General features: G+C 38.2%; 1 protein-coding gene across 5 annotated transcripts in view; it reads left to right on the top strand.

Moving 5' to 3' along the window:
* LOC101884989 (synaptotagmin-4) overlaps positions 1–9422 on the top strand; it is a 64965-nt gene extending 55543 nt beyond the window's left edge. For 2 of the 5 annotated variants that reach the window (XM_073930127.1, XM_021470834.3), the window contains exons 2-6: positions 795–1464; positions 3298–3535; positions 5462–5624; positions 7868–8028; positions 8681–9422. In XM_073930127.1, coding sequence (XP_073786228.1) covers positions 1070–1464; positions 3298–3535; positions 5462–5624; positions 7868–8028; positions 8681–8830 — 1107 coding nt within the window. In that variant the 5' untranslated portion in view covers positions 795–1069 and the 3' untranslated portion in view covers positions 8831–9422. The remainder of the gene's footprint in view (positions 1–794; positions 1465–3297; positions 3536–5461; positions 5625–7867; positions 8029–8680) is intronic. The other 3 variants (XM_073930130.1, XM_073930129.1, XM_073930128.1) reach the window with 3 other exon arrangements.
* Positions 9423–17794: the final 8372 nt, after the last annotated feature.

Raw genomic sequence — 17794 nt, 5'->3', positions numbered from 1 at the left:
TTATGCTTGGCTGTTACTAATTAAATTACGTTAATAGAGTAATGAAGTGTCTGTGGTCGGACATCAGTCTGTGGCTCTGATCACTGAAGGCCATTTCCTCCATCAGCATTAATGCTTTCAGCAATGATGAACTGCATTCGGACAGAACGCAAACGCAGTAAACAACCCTCAGTTTTACACTCTGTTGAATCTGTGTGTGTGTGTGTGGCTCTAATAGTGTTCACTGTGAGCGTTGATTTCTCAGTGCAGCAGAATTTTTAATGCACTCTTGCAGTGGGCGGCACGAGCTGAGCTTTGTGTCGTGTTGTGAGTCTGATTAATTATTATTGTTCAGTCATTCTGCATTACGGTATACACACTCACGCCATTTACCATCAAAACCACTGCTCATACTCGTACTGCTAGGCACTATATGGGGGTATTAAAAACTGAAAAATGGCCATGATCACTCACTGAAGCTAAGCAGGGCTGAGTCTGGTCAGTGTCTGGATGGGAGACTACATGGGAAAACTAGGTTGCTGTTGGAAGTGGTGTTAGTGAGGCCATCAGGGGGCGCTCAACCTGCGGTCTGTGTGAGTCCTAATGCCCCAATATAGTAAAGGGGACACTATACTGTCAGTGAGTGCCGTCTTTCGGATGAGACGTTAAACTGTTGTCCTGACTCTCTGTGGGCATTATTCATCCCATGGCACTTCTGGTAAAGAGTAGGGGTGTTTGATGGTTTATTAATAGAAATAATTATACCTTCAAATAAATTGTGACCAATATATATGTGTGTGTGTTTGTTTCACTAGTGCATCTCCAGATCTTACTGGCTGTTGGTTTGGCCGTCCTCTGTTTCTGCCTGCTGATTGGCTGCATCTTCTGTTATTATCACAGCAAGCTCCACCCGAAGGATGACAAGGAGGCGGAGCTATCTGTGCCTCCCCCTTCTGCAGATCATGTGACGATCACTTTAAGCCCCTCCCCTTCAATCATCACTCAGCCAATCAAACAGCAGTATGAGGAGCTGGATGGTGACGTTCTGGATTTCCCATCAATAAACAGCAGTTCAGAAGATGACATTTCAATGACGTCTCTACCAGGACCTCAGAAGTCTCGTTTCAGCCTGCGACGCTTGAGCTCACCTGTAATTACCTGTAAATTAGGTAAACCTGCAATTCGTGGACGCTCCTCACTTCCAACAATTCCTAAACTCAGCCTGTCGGTGAAGTCTCATAGCAGAGTTGATGATGATTCAAATTCGGAAAACAGCAAGATTAAGGTCTATAATGACAGACATTACGGCTCTAGCAGATCTACGCCATCTATTAGTTTCACTTTGCTGTATTCATCTTCCAATAGCAGACTGACGGTCAGTGTTTTGGGGGTTTTTCGGGGCTCCAGGAGACTCAGTGGGATGCAGGTTACTGCCTGTCTGCCTCCGCTCTGCCCTGAAACTCTCCAGGCCGGCCGGAAGCAAAGGTTATTATATTTTTGCATTTTCAATTAGTTGTTATTTTAATACTATTTTTATTTTTGCTGTAAATTTTAGGTTAGTAAAGGTCCTGGCTGCGCCCATTTTTTGTTTTTATTCACATTCAAGTTCATTGAATTATTAAGCACATTTAAAAACAGCCACAAGACTGACCAAAGTGCTGTACATAGGACTAAAAATATAAAGAGAAATTACAAAAAAAGAAACAAAATGCAACATATATAAACCACAGATATATACAATCACCGGCCACTTTATTAGGCACACCTTACTAGTACATGATTGGATTCAACAAGCTACTGGAAATATTCCTCAGAGATTTTGCTCCATATTGTCATGATAGCATCACACAGTTGCTGCAGATTTGTCGGCTGCACATCCATGATGCCAATCTCCCGTTCCACCACATCCCAAAGCTGCTCTATTGGATTGAGCTCTGGTGACTGTGGAGGCCATTTGAGTACAGTGAACTCATCGTCATGTTCAGGAAACCAGTCTGAGATGATTGAGCTTTATGACATGCTGCGTTATTCTGCTGGAAGTAGCCATCAGAAGATGGAGACACTGTGCTAATAAAGGGATGGACATGGTCAGCAGCAATACTCAGGTAGGCTGTGGCGTTGATGCTCAATTGGTACTAAAGGACCCAAAGAAAATCTCCCCCACACCATTACACCACCACCACCAGCCTGAACCGCTGATACAAGGCAGGATGATCCATGCTTTCATGCTGTTGAGGCCAAATTGTGAGCCGAGCATTCGAATGTGTGAGCAGAAATGGAGACTCATCAGAGCAGGCAACGTTTCTCCAATCTTCTATTGTCCAGTTTTGGTGAGTCTGTGTGAATTGTAGCCTCAGTTTCCTGTTCTTAGCTGGCAGGAGCGGCACCCGGTGTGCTCTTCTGCTGCTGTAGCCCATCCGCCTCAAGGTTGGCGGTGTTGTGTGTTCAGAGATGCTCTTCTGCAGAGCTCGATTGTATCGAGTGCTTATTTGAGTTACTGTTGCCTTTCCATCAGCTGGAACCAGTCTGGCCATTCTCCTCTGACCTCTGGCCTCATCAACAAGGCATTTGCACCCACAGAACTGCCGCTCACTGGATATTTCCTCTTTGTCGGAGCATTCTCTGTAAAGCCTAGAGATGGTCGTGCATGAAAATCCCAGTAGATCAGCAGTTTCTGAAATACTCAGAGCAGCCCGTCTGATGCTCAGTTTGATCTGCAGCAGATCGTCTTGATCATGTCTACATGCCTAAATGTATTGAGCTGCTGCCATGTGATTGGCTGATTAGACATTTGCGTTAACCAGCAGTTGGATAGGTGTACCTAATAAAGTGGCCATTGAGTGTATTAAAAATAAAGCAATCGACAAAGCTATGAGTATAATATTAATAGGCCAATTTAAACAGGTAAGTTTTTAAAATTGATCTAAAGATAGATTCATTGTATTGCGGCGCAGTTTCTGCAGAAACGGAATATATAATGAGACAACAGTGGGCGTGGCTTGTTTTTATCTTCTGAGAGCTGATTGGATGTAGTAAAGTTTCATTGAGAAAGATGGGGAAAAGGATTTGGAGGGTGTTAATTCTTACTTTTTACATTTATTTTTATATTTATTTTATTATTTTTAAGTAATATTTTCAGTTTTCATTCATTGTGAATTGTTTTATTTTATTTCAGTTAACAAAAATGTGTTTTTTTACCAATAGTTTTAGATTTAGTTTTCATTTATTGAGATTTTATTTTTTTTATTTCAGTTACCGAAAATATGTTTTGACCAACAGTTTAATCTTAGTTTTGATTGCCGTTTGCTAATATGACAGACGCCGCCGCAGCCTCAGTGCAGAGTGTCCAGCGCAGGTGTTCAGTCTGCAGGTGTGGTCAGTGCAGGAGCTCCAGACCTGCACCCTCAGACTGAGCATCTCCAGCAGGGATTTCTCCGGCCTCAGAGAGACACCGCTGGGAGAACTGGAGATGTCCTGTGCTGAAATCCAGTGGGAATCTGATCACACCTTCAGCTTAACTCGACAGCTCAACCCTGCCAGGAGGAAGCTGAGGAAGGTATTTGAGGAGACCTGTTTACAGCTGCTCACTTCATGGGTCATCTCTGATCAGATGAATGATTTGTGAAAACAGTCCAGTTATGGTTGACCCCCTAAATTTGTCTCTGCATGCATGGATGGATGGATGGATGGATGGATGGATAGATGGACGGATATATAGATATTCAGATAGACAGATGGATGGATGGACAGGCAGACAGATATGGGCATAAATATTCAGATAGATATATGGATCAATGGACAGAATGAATGGATGGGCGTATGGATGAATGGAGGGATGCATGGATGAATTTATAGGTAGAATGGATGGATATATGGATGGATGTATTGGCGGGTGAATAGATGGATGGATGGATGGATGGATGGATGGATGGATGAATGAATGGATGGATTGATGAAAAGAATGGATGGAGGGATAAATGAATAGATGGATGCATGGATAAATGGAGGAGTATATTGGATGAATGAATGGATTGATGGATGGATAAATGGATGAATGGAGGAGTATATTGGATGAATGAATGGATTGATGGATGGATAAATGGATGAATGGAGGAGTATATTGGATGAATGAATGGATTGATGGGCAGAATGGATGGACGGACGGACGAAGCACATGATGAATGGATGGGTACAATGGATGGATGGATCAATGGGCTGGATAGATAGATGGATGGAAGGATGGATAGACAGAATGAATGGATGAGCGAATGCATGGATGGAGGCATAATTGGATGGGATGGATGGATGGATGGATGGATGGATGGGCAGGATGGATGAATAGATAGATGGGTGGGCAGAATGAATGGATGGATGGAGGGATGCATGGATGAATGAATGGGTAGAATGGATGGAAGGATGGATGGATGGAGCAGATGGATGGATGGATGGATGGATGGATGGATGGATGGATGGATGGATGGATGGATGAATGGATAGATGGATGGATCGGGTAGATTACATGGATTAATAGGATGGATGAATGCATGCAGGGATGCATGAGCAGGATGGATGGATGGATGGATGGATGGATGGATGGGCAGAATGGATGGACGGACTGGGTTGAATAGATGGATTGTGTGAATGGATGGGTGGATGGATGGAGGGCATGGATGAATGGATGGATGGATTGATTGATTTGCAGGATGGATGGATAAATGAAAGGATGGATGAATTGATTGATTGATTGATGGATTGATTGGCAGGATGGATGGATAAATGGATGGATAAATGGACGGATGGATGAATTGATTGATTGATTGATGGATTGATTGGCAGGATGGATGGATAAATGGATGGATAAATGGACGGATGGATGAATTGATTGATTGATTGATGGATTGATTGGCAGGATGGATGGATAAATGGATGGATAAATGGACGGATGGATGAATTGATTGATTGATTGATGGATTGATTGGCAGGATGGATGGATAAATGGATGGATAAATGGACGGATGGATGAATTGATTGATGGATTGATTGGTAGGATGGATGGATAAATGGATGGATGGTTGTTTTCCATCAGTCAGGCTCTACAGTTTGCTATGGCTGTGGCATTGTAGTACTGCGTGACTAGCATGCTAACAAGTGCACAGTTAGTGTGTCCTGCAGAATGGTGGCCTCGTGCCAGAGCAGATGCAGAACAGCAGGACGACAGCTTCAGTCACTCTTGCACACTTATGCTCCTTTATTAGACCAATTGCATGCTTCATGTCCTGTAGGGCTTTGCATTTGTTGGTGAGCTTTTCTGCATGGATGGATGGACGGATGAACAGATAGATATTCAGATGGATGGATTATTAGATGGATGGGTGGACAGATACAGTAGATATTCAGATGGATGGATCAGTGGATGGATGTGTGTGGATTTTCACTGATTGTATACAGATGTTGTTAATGACAGTGCTTTGTGTCTGTTCAGAGTCAGAGTTGTCAGGCTGCAGTGGGAGCTCCAGTGAGTCTGCTGCGCTCTCTGGGTCAGATCCTGATTCTGCTGCAGTATCAGTCTCTGGCACACCGCATTAAAGTCATGGTCAGGAAAGCCCAAAACCTGCCCAAACTCTCCAGGATGCCCGGGACTCCAGGTCTGTCTGTCTCGTTAATCTATATTTCTGCAGTTATCACTGTTGTCACTCACTTTGAATCATCTGTAGACACATTTTAGTTCAGGATTTGATGTGCTTTAATGAAGGCTTGATGTGGAAACTTGTTAATTATACAATGTGTCCATGACAACTGTATATTTTACTTTTCTCTGACTTGTGTAAAGCACTTTGGATTGCAGTTAAATATCTTTAAGTAAAATAGGTTAAAGTGTTTTAGTATACAGTGTGGATTGTCAACTTTTTTACAGTGTAGAATAAATGATGAAAACTGAACTGATGTTCACTTATAGACCATTTTGAGGAATGTTTACCTAAACAATGGGAATTTTTTATTATTTTTACAGCTTCCGAGAATCCAAAAAGAGCCACATATTGATAAATAATGTTACGACAGCTGTTTTAACGTTGAGTTATGATTGAATTGCCTCTTATAACAGTTATGAAATAGTTTGATAACAAGCAGGAAATGTTCATGGGCCAGTGATAGGACCACATTGAAATGGTTTATAGAACATTTCTACACACAGGGGTCATTGAATGGATGGATGCATGGATAGATATTTAGATGAATAGATAGATAGATAGATAGATAGATAGATAGATAGATAGATAGATAGATAGATAGATAGATAGATAGATAGATAGATAGATAGATAGATAGATGGATGGATGGATGGATGGATGGATGGATGGATGGATGGATGGATGGATGGATGGATGGATGGATGGATGGATGGATGGATGGATGGATATTTTGATGGATGGAACGGTGGATGGGAGGATAGATATTCTGATGGATGGGTGGTTGAAGGGATATAAATTTGGATGGATGGATGGATGAATAGATAGATGGATGGATAAAGGGATAGATATTATGATTGATGAATAGAGGGATCGATGGATGGATATTCTGATTGATGGATGAAGGGAAGGGGATATTCTGATGGTGGATGGAGGGATGGTTATTCAGATGGATGGAGGGATGGATGGATGGATAGATGGATTGATGGATGGATTGATGGATGGATGGATTAGTGGACAGTCAATAAATGGATAAATATTCTGATTAGATAGATAGATAGATAGATAGATAGATAGATAGATAGATAGATAGATAGATAGATAGATAGATAGATAGATAGATAGATAGATAGATAGATATTCTTTTGGACGGATGGATATTCTTTTGGATGGATGGATGGATGGATGGATGGATGGATGGATGGATGGATGAATAGTATGATGGAGGGGTGGATGGAGTGATAGATTTTCTGATGGATAAATGGTTGAAGGGATATACATTTGGATGGATGGATGGATGGATGGATGCATGGATAGAGGGATATTGTGATTGATGAATGGAGGGATCGATGGATAAATATTCTGATTAAAGGATAGATGGATGGATATTCTGATGGATGGATGGATGGATGGATAGATGAATGGATAGTCAATAAATGGATAAATATTTTGATGGATGGATGGATAGATATTTTTTTGGATGGATGGATGGATGGATGAATATTATGGTGGGTGGATGGATGGATAGATGGGTATTCTGATGGATGGATGCAGAAATAGATGGATGAATAGTATGACGGATGGATGGATAGATATTCTTATAGATGGATGGATGGATTGATATATGGATGAATGAATGTTATGATAAATGGATGGATAGATATTCTGATAGATGGATGGAGGGATATAAATTTGGATGGATGGATTCATGGATGGAGGGGTAGATATTCTGACTAATGAATAGAGGGATGGATGAATGGTGGAGGGAAGGATAGATTCTCTGATTGGTGGCTGGAGGGATGGATATCCAAATGTATAGATGGAGGGATGATAGATCTTCAGACGTATGCATGGATGGAGGGATGGATAGATATTCAAATGGATAGATTGATATTCTAATAACTGGATGAGTGAACAGTCAATGAATGGATAGATATTCTGATGAATGGATGGACAAATAGATAAATATTTTAATGGATAGATGGATGGAAGATAGATGGATGAATGGAGGGATTGATATTCAGGGTAAGGATGGAGGGATTGATATTTCGGTGGATGGATGGATTAAAGTTTAGATGGATGTTTGGATGGAGGGATGGATAGTTATTCATATTCAGATATGATATTTAGACCTCATGTGATTTGGGGTTGCAGTTGTTCAGATGTGGTGGTGTTTGAGTGAGTGTTGTATGTTCCTGTAGATCACTCCGTCATCATTAACCTGCTTCAGGATGGTACAGTCATCAGCACTAAGGAGACCAAGTGCTCGAGTGGACTGAACCCTGTTTGGAACGCTCCCTTTCTGTTTGATCTACCAGCCGGAGACGTCAGCACACTGATGCTGGAGTTCATCATCATGCAGGTCAGCAGGAGAGCAGACACTCAAAACATTACCTCTGCTGCTTGTTCAAACTACTTATTTAAAATGAGTTGAAGCAACACGATTCTTTAGGTGTTTTTGGGGACAGCTTAAATGTGTTATGTTCAGTCCACTTTCATTTGTAAAAACAATTAATGTGAATACAACTTCACGGGACCTTAAACATTTGCATGAACCAGAAGCTGCGACCATTTTTTTGTATTGTGATGCAGTTCCTTAAGAAACAGAATATTAAATGAGCTAACAGTGGGCGTGGCTTGTTTTTTCTACTGTGAGCTGATTGGATGTGGTAAAGTAGACGTTTCATTCAGAGTTTGAGGAGAGTTAGTACACCCTAACAGACTCCTCCTGCTCACTATTTCTGTTTGTTGTCAAAACTGACAGCTGGAGGGGTGTGGTTAAATGTGCTAGCCACGCCCAATACCTCAGACAGACCTAATCTCACAATTTAACAAGAAAGATTTCAATTAAAGATTACAAGGCCAAACTATTGTTTCTTAATGACATGCACAGATGAATTGTTCACCACAAAACTAGCAATGTGAGTTAGCAACATCACTCTGCTGAGATTTTGTTTAAAGAACAACTGAAATCATGACTAACCAGAGTAATGACATCATTCTTTGATTGACAGGGACGACTGTATGCGAAGAGTTGCGTTTTGGGTCGTGTTCTGATTGGCTGTGAAGTCTCTGAGGCGGGAAACCAGCACTGGAGAGAGATGCGCAACACACCGCAAGTGGAGACCGCCTGCTGGCACCTGATCCAGCAGGACACCCCATAGGCCAGCATTGCTGGATGAACATGCCCCCTGACCAATCACATCGCTGGATTTTGGAATGGAGCCTGGTTTGAGGAGAGACTGTGGTGAAAATGTTTAACAATATCTAATGTTTGCTATCCATTCAAGGTGTGGTTATGATTGGTTAGCTGAATTATCCCAATAGATTCTGGCTGCAGACTTGACTGACATGCTCCCTGACCAATCACATCGCTGGATTTTGAAATAGAGCCAAGTTTGAAGAGACTGTGGTGAACTTGTTTGAAAATGTCTAATGTTTGCTATCCGTTCAAGGTGCGATTGGAGTTGGTTAGCTGCATTATACCCATAGAATCTGGCTGCAGACTTACACAAGCAATCTCTGACATGCAGTCCCAGACATATACACTCAGTAAAGCTAGTAATGTCACGGTGAGGGGCGGGGTTAAGTGTTTATGCATTAAAAGCATTGCATGCAGTCTCAGTTAGCATGTGCACCTGGTCTGCAGCCAGACACTTCCGTTTGCACTAGTGAACTGGTATATGTTGTTGCTTTTGTCTAAAATTGCACTAACAAAAATCATAATAAATATCATATAAAATAAAAATAAATAAATATATTTTTTATTAAATATTTAAATAAATTATTTTAAATAAATTATCAAATTGATTAAATGTTGTCTAGGTAGGATACAGAAAAAAATTACGAATGCATTAAAGGTTGAAAGAACTAAAATATATATATATATATATATATATATATATATATATATATATATATATATATATATATATATATATATATAAAATATTGAATCAAAAGAATAAAATGTTCACATGAAAATCACATATATCAGAAATAAAATAGTACAAAAATGTTTAAATTATTAATACATACAAGTAAATATGATCAGTTTTGTGCATTGTATTGACAGTCAAATTATGTTATAACACTTACACAATCATTGTGTCAGGGTTCTGCCACTCTGGTCTTGTAAATGCTTGTTTTGATGGCAGAGTCCGGACACTGGCTCTGTCTAGTCCTGTCTTGTTTTCTTGGGTCGAGCACTTGTTTTGTCATTGTGTGCGTCTCTGTATGAGCGCCATTTGTAAACGGGCATGGACCGTGCGCGTTTCTGCTTGATGCGGGTGCATGAGGTCTTTGTGTGTTTGCAAGTGCACGCTCCTGTCCGGGTGTTCCCGTTCGTCTGTCTGCAGCATGGTGATTTATTCCCAGCGTCTCAGTCCAGTTGGTTTCGGTTTTGGTTGGCACTGGGATGAAACATGCACGCTGCGTGTGTGAGTGCAAGGTGAGTGCTTTCATTCTTCGTTTGTTGCGTTCAATCTTCTGTTGGTGTTGTGTTTACATGCACCGCGTGCTTGTGTTGTCATGAACACGCGGTTAATGAGTTCTCTCATTGGCTGCGTGTTCTAATCTTGTTTTATGTGAGCGCATGGCTTGTGTTGTCTCTTTGTGTCATGTGCCCTCCCGTCTATTGTCTAGTCCCGCCCTCCTCGTTAACCCATTATTAGTTAATTATGTTCATCTGTTGTTTGTTAATTTTCTCCTGCTTATATTCTCCTCATGTCTGCTGTCCTGTGCCTGTTTGTCGTCTTTACTCCCCCTGTGCTCCTGCTCCAGTTGTGTCTCGCCAGCCCAGCCAAGTTTGTCTGTTTGTTTTATAGTTCCCCCTGGGGTGGTTTTTGTTGTCCTTTTTGTTTTATTTTAATTAATAATAAACCATCTTCTGTTGCATTTGAGTCCTCGCTCCCTCACCCTTCCAGAACGCTGACACATTGTAAATGGAAACTCGACTCAGACAATATTTTGTGGTATTTGTGTATTTTTGCAGCTTTTATTTACATTTATTTATTTAGGTTTTGCATTCATTTTTACTTCATTCGTGTATATCTTTGTACCTTAAGTAATTTAAATCATCTACTCAGTATGATGCACTGAATGAAAACCACGTTAATCAGCCTATTTCAGTATATTAGTTGTTAAACGTGTTGATCTGCGTAAACACTAGAGCTGCTCTAGATTAAATAAGCATATCTGTAGTGTTGAAATGTGAGATTCACACAAAATCACATCCAAAACCAAAGATGCAACCAAATGTACATGCAACCAAATACTCTGATTTTAAATACACAAGTCAACCTATAATGTGGTTGGGAAGCAGTTTGTAATTTCAGCAGTTTTTAAAGTGACAGTACACCTAAATCAATCCTCACCTTAATATCAATTAATTTACTCATCCATTTGTTCCAAACCTGTTTGAGTTTTTTCCTTCTGTTTACCACGAATGAAGATATACTCAAAATGATCGTCTACTAATGATGTCAATGGCTGCTTCTTTCCAACATCATTTGGTATATCTTCATTAGTGTTTGACAGGGAAAAAAGCTGATTCAGTTTGTTGATCTAATATATGCTCTAATATGAAGCAAAATGATGATTCTATACTGGATGAGTAGAAAAGAACAACATAACCTATATTTTTGAGCTAAACTGACCAGCTTTCTGGTGAGGGGTCTGGATGCAGACCTGGTGCAGTGCAATCTGAGCTGCATCCAATGCTTTTTAATGCGCTCACCTAACCCCACCTGTCTTAGTGACGTCACTCACTCCATTGTGTGCGTTGTATCTGATGTTGCATCTCTGAGAGATGCAATCTCTGCTTGCATGATAAAGGCTGCGTCCAGATTCTACTGGCTTTCTGAGGGCAGTTTATAAACACAGTTCTGTCTCATGAAAGAAGATATTTTAACACATCAATAGCGAGATTTATTTCAGCTGAAGAAGAGCGTGATGCACTTTTAGCTTGCTGACGAGTGTTTTGTATGTCTTTGTTGCACTGTTGTGTTTTACAATACATCAGTCCTGATTTACAACTACACAGCTCTATATAAATGCTGCATTAGAGCCGTTTCTAACTTTGTTGATCATTGACAAGCGTGTTTTCAGTTAAAGAATCTTCACTCACTGTTTGTGTGTAATTCATGACTGTATTTCTTTATAAATGTGAATGCATAAACAAAACAAACATGCTGCTTGTTGTATAATTTTTCAGGCCGAGAATGAGACCCATCCATGAAAATTATCAGTAAATTATAGTAAATGCTGATAGTCTGTAATTAATTTCATAGTATACTTTATTGTTTACTACAGTATGCTGTATTGTTGTATAATATACCCTAAAGTTATAGAAAACTAGTGTAATGGGACATTTGTTTATATTAATGTAGTAGTTGCCATACCATGGCAACCATAAAATTACCTATAGCAGTTGTTACCATAATGTTCATAGGATTGGTGTGTTAAGTTAGATTAACAACACAGCAATCATGAAAAATGAAATGGTCGTTAGACAGTTGCACTTTTTCGGGTTGTCAATAAGCTCGCGTTTATATTGGCCTATTGTTGTTTTAGCAACATTTACATATTTATAACCACCTCTGAGGAATTTGAGGGTCGTGAGTCACTGGCATTGTTATTTTAGGGGTCGTGGGCTGAAAAGTTTGCTGCTCTAATACTACATAGTAAACTAATAACTGCAATAAATACTGTAATAATCACAACAGTAAACTGTGGTGTATTGCAGTGTAAAATATTATATTACTTAATAGTTACCATAGCAACTGTAGAATCACCACAAGAGATTGATCACTGTAAATGTTGTTACCATAGCAACTGTAGAATCGCCATAAGACCTTGATCACTGTAAATGCTGTTTCCGTAGCAACTGTAGAATCACCAAGGCAGATTATTTACTATAGTTGTTGTGTTGCCATAGCAACGGTAGAATCACCACAGCGGATCAATAACTATAGTTGTTGTGTTACCATAGCAACTCTAGAATCACCACAACAGCTCAATTACTATAGCTGTTGTTTCCATAGTAACTGTAGAATCACAACAACAGGTTTAGTATTATAGTTTTTGTTATCATAGCAGCTGTAGAATCACCACAACAGATTAAATACTATAGTTGTTAACATAGCAACTGTAGAATCACCACAACAGCTCATTTACTATAGCTGTTGTTTCCATAGCAACTGTAGAATCGCTACAACAGATCGATCACTGTAAATGTTGTTACCATAGCAACTGTAGAATCGCCATAAGACCTTGATCCCTGTAAATGCTGTTTCCGTAGCAACTGTAGAATCACCAAGGCAGATTATTTACTATAGTTGTTGTGTTGCCATAGCAATGGTAGAATCACCACAGCGGATCAATTACTATAGTTGTTGTGTTACCATAGCAACTCTAGAATCACCACAACAGCTCAATTACTATAGCTGTTGTTTCCATAGTAACTGTAGAATCACAACAACAGGTTTAGTATTATAGTTTTTGTTATCATAGCAGCTGTAGAATCACCACAACAGATTAAATACTATAGTTGTTAACATAGCAACTGTAGAATCACCACAACAGCTCATTTACTATAGCTGTTGTTTCCATAGCAACTATAGAATCACTACAACAGATCAATTACTATAGGTGTTGTTTCCATAGCAACTGTAGAATCACCACAACAGATTAAATACTGTAGTTGTTACCATAGCAACTCTAAAATCACCACAACAGCTCAATTACTATAGCTGTTGTTTCCATAGCAACTGTAGAATCGCTACAACAGATCAATTACTATAGGTGTTGTTACCATAGCAACTGTAGAATCCCCACAATAGATTAAATACTATAGTTGTTGTTACCATAGCAACTCTAGAATCACCACAACAGCTCAATTCAATCACTAATATAGTAAGTATGGTTTCAGCAGGGCTGCTCTTTTTCTTGACATTGTAAATGTATTTATATTTTGAGGCATATTTCATTAGGATTTATTGTTTTAATATTCCCCAATAGAAAGAAAAAACTGAAAAATAAAGACCCCCAATATGGCTTCCATTATGAACCAAAAACATGACAAACTTTATTATGGTTTCTACCATTGTTTTATTGTATGAACTCAGCATTCCAAGGGGAAAAGTAATGACTCATGACATGTACAGTATGTTGTATTCCACAGAATAGCGAGGTGCTGTTTTGTTAGTCAAGTGTGTGGTCTAGTGGTCACATCATGAGAAGAAACACCATCGTGCAGATGTTCCAGTTTCAGGTTTGTGTTGGAGTTTCAGCATCACAAGTCTCAATGTCTCAATCTTTACTGAATATTCCCTGACCACCAAACTCAACCACTGATCACAATGTCATTATTCATCCTCTATGTGAAATGTTTATCTTTTCTTTAGATATATTTCCCAAGTGCTGTTTAACAGAGTAGGGGGATTTTTCATAGTATTTCCTGTTTTATTTATATATATACAGTTGAAGTCAGAATTATTCGCCCCCCTTTGATTTTTTTTTCTTTTTTAAATATTACCCAAATTATGCTTAACAGAGCAAGGAAATGTTCACAGTATGTCTGATAATATTTTTTCTTCTGGAGAAAGTCATATTTGTTTTATTTCGGCTTGAATTAAAGCAGTTTTTAATTTTTAAACAACATTTTAAGGTCAATATTATTAGCCCCTTTAAGCTTTTCCCGATTGTCTACAGACCAAACTATCATCATACAATAACTTGCCTAATTACCCTAACCTGCCTAGTTACCCTAATTACCCTAGTGAAGCCTTTACATGTCACTTTAAGCTGTATAGAAGTGTCTTGAAGAATATCTAGTCTAATATTATTTACTGTCATCATGACAAAGATAAAATATTATTAGAAGTTATTAGAGATGAGTTATTAACACTATTATGATTAGAAATGTGTTGAAGAAATCTGCTCTCCGTTAAACAGAAATTAGGGAAAAAATAAACAGGCGCTAATAATTCAGGGGGCTAATATTTCTGACTTCAACTGTGTGCGTGCGTGTGTGCGTGTGAGTCATTGTATAACAGTGGTTTGTTCTGGAGACAATCCAACAATAAAATTGCTTATTAGTTGGCTATTAATATTTCTTTATAGGGGAGCTAATATCATTGACTTTAAAATGAGTTTAAAACAATTAAAAACTTTTATTCTAGCCAAAATAAAACAAAATACTTTCTTCAGAAGGAAAATATTATAGAAAATACTGTGAAAAATTCCTGAATCGGTTCAACATCATTTGGGGAATATTTGACAAAGTTACCAACTGTAAATATATATTTCTGTTGTAATTATAGATCATTTAACCATTATATAAAGTTCAATGTAAATCAGTTTGAGTCTTTCCAGGTCTAAATGAGCTGTTCTTGAACTATTAGATTAAATAAGGCCTGATCTGATTATGTGAGGATGTTGTATGAAGCGTGTTGTGTGTCTGACAGTGTTTTTCCTCTGATGTGAGCAGATGATTAAACACTGGAGATTTTTGGAGAAATGAAGGTGAAGAACCAGAAAGCACAAACATCCCTGTATGAAAAAGAGAAGCTACAGCTATTGTTCACAGCTATTATTATTATTATTAATATTATTATTGCTACACTTATTATTGCATCAAATGAGTCAGAAAAATCATGTGCTTGAAAAAATGTGACAACTTACCCACCAAAAAAACATTTATATTTAATTTAATATGAGGACAATTTCATAACAAAAAGATTTATAAGGATTTTGTCTGTCCTTCAATTCATTATCTTTTTAGATATATTGAACAAATATTTATTTATTTATTTATTCATATCTTTCTTTTTTTATTCTTTCTCTGCTAAACTTTTTTCTGTTCACTCTATTTATACTATTTTAGCATGTTTTAAATTCCTTACTACTTAATTATTACATTTAATATTTTAATATCTTTATATTCAGAGTTTAATCTATGTCTTGGTTAAATTATTTATTTTATTTGACTTTTTTCAATTTTCAGTTCTCTTTATGTAGTTTATTTATTTACATCAATTTATATTTTATTTTGTTATTTATTTTATTTATAAGCGCTTGTTTATGTATGTTGTTATTTATTGTTAACCCCTTTTCTTAATGGCTGTTTTCTTTTTTCAATGTTTGTTCATTTTTTTATTATTATTATTTTAATTGTATTTATTTATTCATATTATCTTTCACCTATTCTTTCTCTGCTGAATTTAGTTTTGGTTTCTCTATTTCTTATTTCTACTATTTTTAGCATGTTTCAAATTCACTTACTAATTATATCATTTAATATTTTTATAATTAGGGTTTAATCCATGTCTTGGTTAAATTATTTATTTATTTGCTTTTTACTCATGTGTGTTAATTGTGTGGGGTGTGTTAAGTGTTCATCAGCCTGATAGTCTGAGGGAAGAGGCTCTCCTTCAGTCGGCTGGTGCGTGACCGGATGCTGCGGAACCGTCTGCCTGAGGGTAGCAGAGAGAAAAGTCTATGGCTTGGGTGCATGGCTGGAGTCGCTGATGATTCTCTTGGCTTTCCTTATGCACCGCCTGGTGTAGATGTCCTAGAGGAAGGGAAGCTCACCTCCTACTACGCATCCAGCTGTTCGTACAATCCTATGCAGGCCTTTGCGATTGCTGCTGGTGCTGTTTCCATATGGTGATGCAGCCAGACAGGATGCTCTCCAAAGTGCAGGAGTAGAACGAGCGGAGGATGTGGGGGCTCATTCCAAACCTCCTGAGACGCCTGAGGAAGAAGAGGCGTTGTTGTGCCTTCCTCAGCACTGCGTCTGTGTGGGCAGTCCATGTCAAATCCTCAGCGATGTGGACTCCAAGAAGATTGAAAGTGCTGACCCTCTCCACTGGCGTCCCGTTGATGGTGATGGGGGTGTGTTCTCTCTTCTCTCTCCTCTTTTGAATAACGGTCTCACCAGTGCATGATCATTATTGTACTGATTTCTCTGATGCTTGTAAATAATGTGTGACCAAAATCCAACATCTTAAACCAGCATCATGTTGACGTCAAATATTTATTCGTCACTACACAAAACGAAGTCAAGATAACTAAAAACAAAGAAGAAATAAAAGACGTAAGTATTTAAGTAAGTTAAATTAAACCTGTGTTAAATCTTCAGGGGCCTGCAGGATCCTTTGACTACCTGTTGTTGATGCTGGCTGGCTGACATCCGTCATGACATCATCCAGTTGCAGGATCATGTGTTCAGGAGGGGGCTTGGTCTGCGTGTGAACACACCCACTGGTGGAACTTGAGGCTTCAGGTGACCAATCAGAGATCAGCATTAAACCTGCAGCACAAAGGTACAGTTAGACTCATGGCGGGCAGTGAAACATTCAGGGGTGGATTTCACACAATAATAATAATAAAGAATACTTAATATAGTTATTATTTATAATAATCAAAATAATACTTAATAATCACACATTTCTGAACAGAAGGATTACAATCTCATGCTCACCATCTCATAATGCAAGACTTTCTGTGTGATGAATGAACTGATGGAAATAACTAAATGTGATTTTTATAATTATTTGACAATAAAACTTGACATTTTTACTCCAAACTTAATAAGAGATGTATTCATTATTGGATATCGTCATGTATTTTTGGTCAGGATGTAAGTGTGTGACAGTGATAGTGTTTGTCCTGCAGGTGGAGCCAGACTACAGCTAAACACTGTTAGTTCAATCGCACAGCAGTCATTAGGTACAAACTTTTTTTGTTGCTTGAAAAAAGTAAAGGATCGTTTGAAGAAAATGGTTTTATTTATTTTTTAGCTTAAAATAATGCAAAAATCCTTTAAAACTAAAACAATGATCATGAAAACTAATAAAGAATATAATAATGGAAAATAATATGAAAACAAAAAATTACTAGCACAAACATTACAAAATAAAGTTTAAATAGAAAATTAAAATTTTAAATCAACACACACACACACACACACACATTGTTAAGTTTAATTTGTCTTTTATTTTCATTGACATTTATTTATTCCTTTTTTATTTTCGTTTTAATTTATTTTTTAGCTTAAAATAATGTAAAGTAATTACAATAAATAAATAATTTACATTTAAAATGATGTTCATGAAAACTAATAA

The sequence above is a fragment of the Danio rerio genome, chromosome 18 (assembly GCF_049306965.1).
Source record: "Danio rerio strain Tuebingen ecotype United States chromosome 18, GRCz12tu, whole genome shotgun sequence".
Lineage (NCBI taxonomy): Eukaryota > Metazoa > Chordata > Actinopteri > Cypriniformes > Danionidae > Danio > Danio rerio.
Note: the sequence above shows the minus strand (reverse complement) of the source record. Positions and strands in the feature narration are given on the sequence as shown.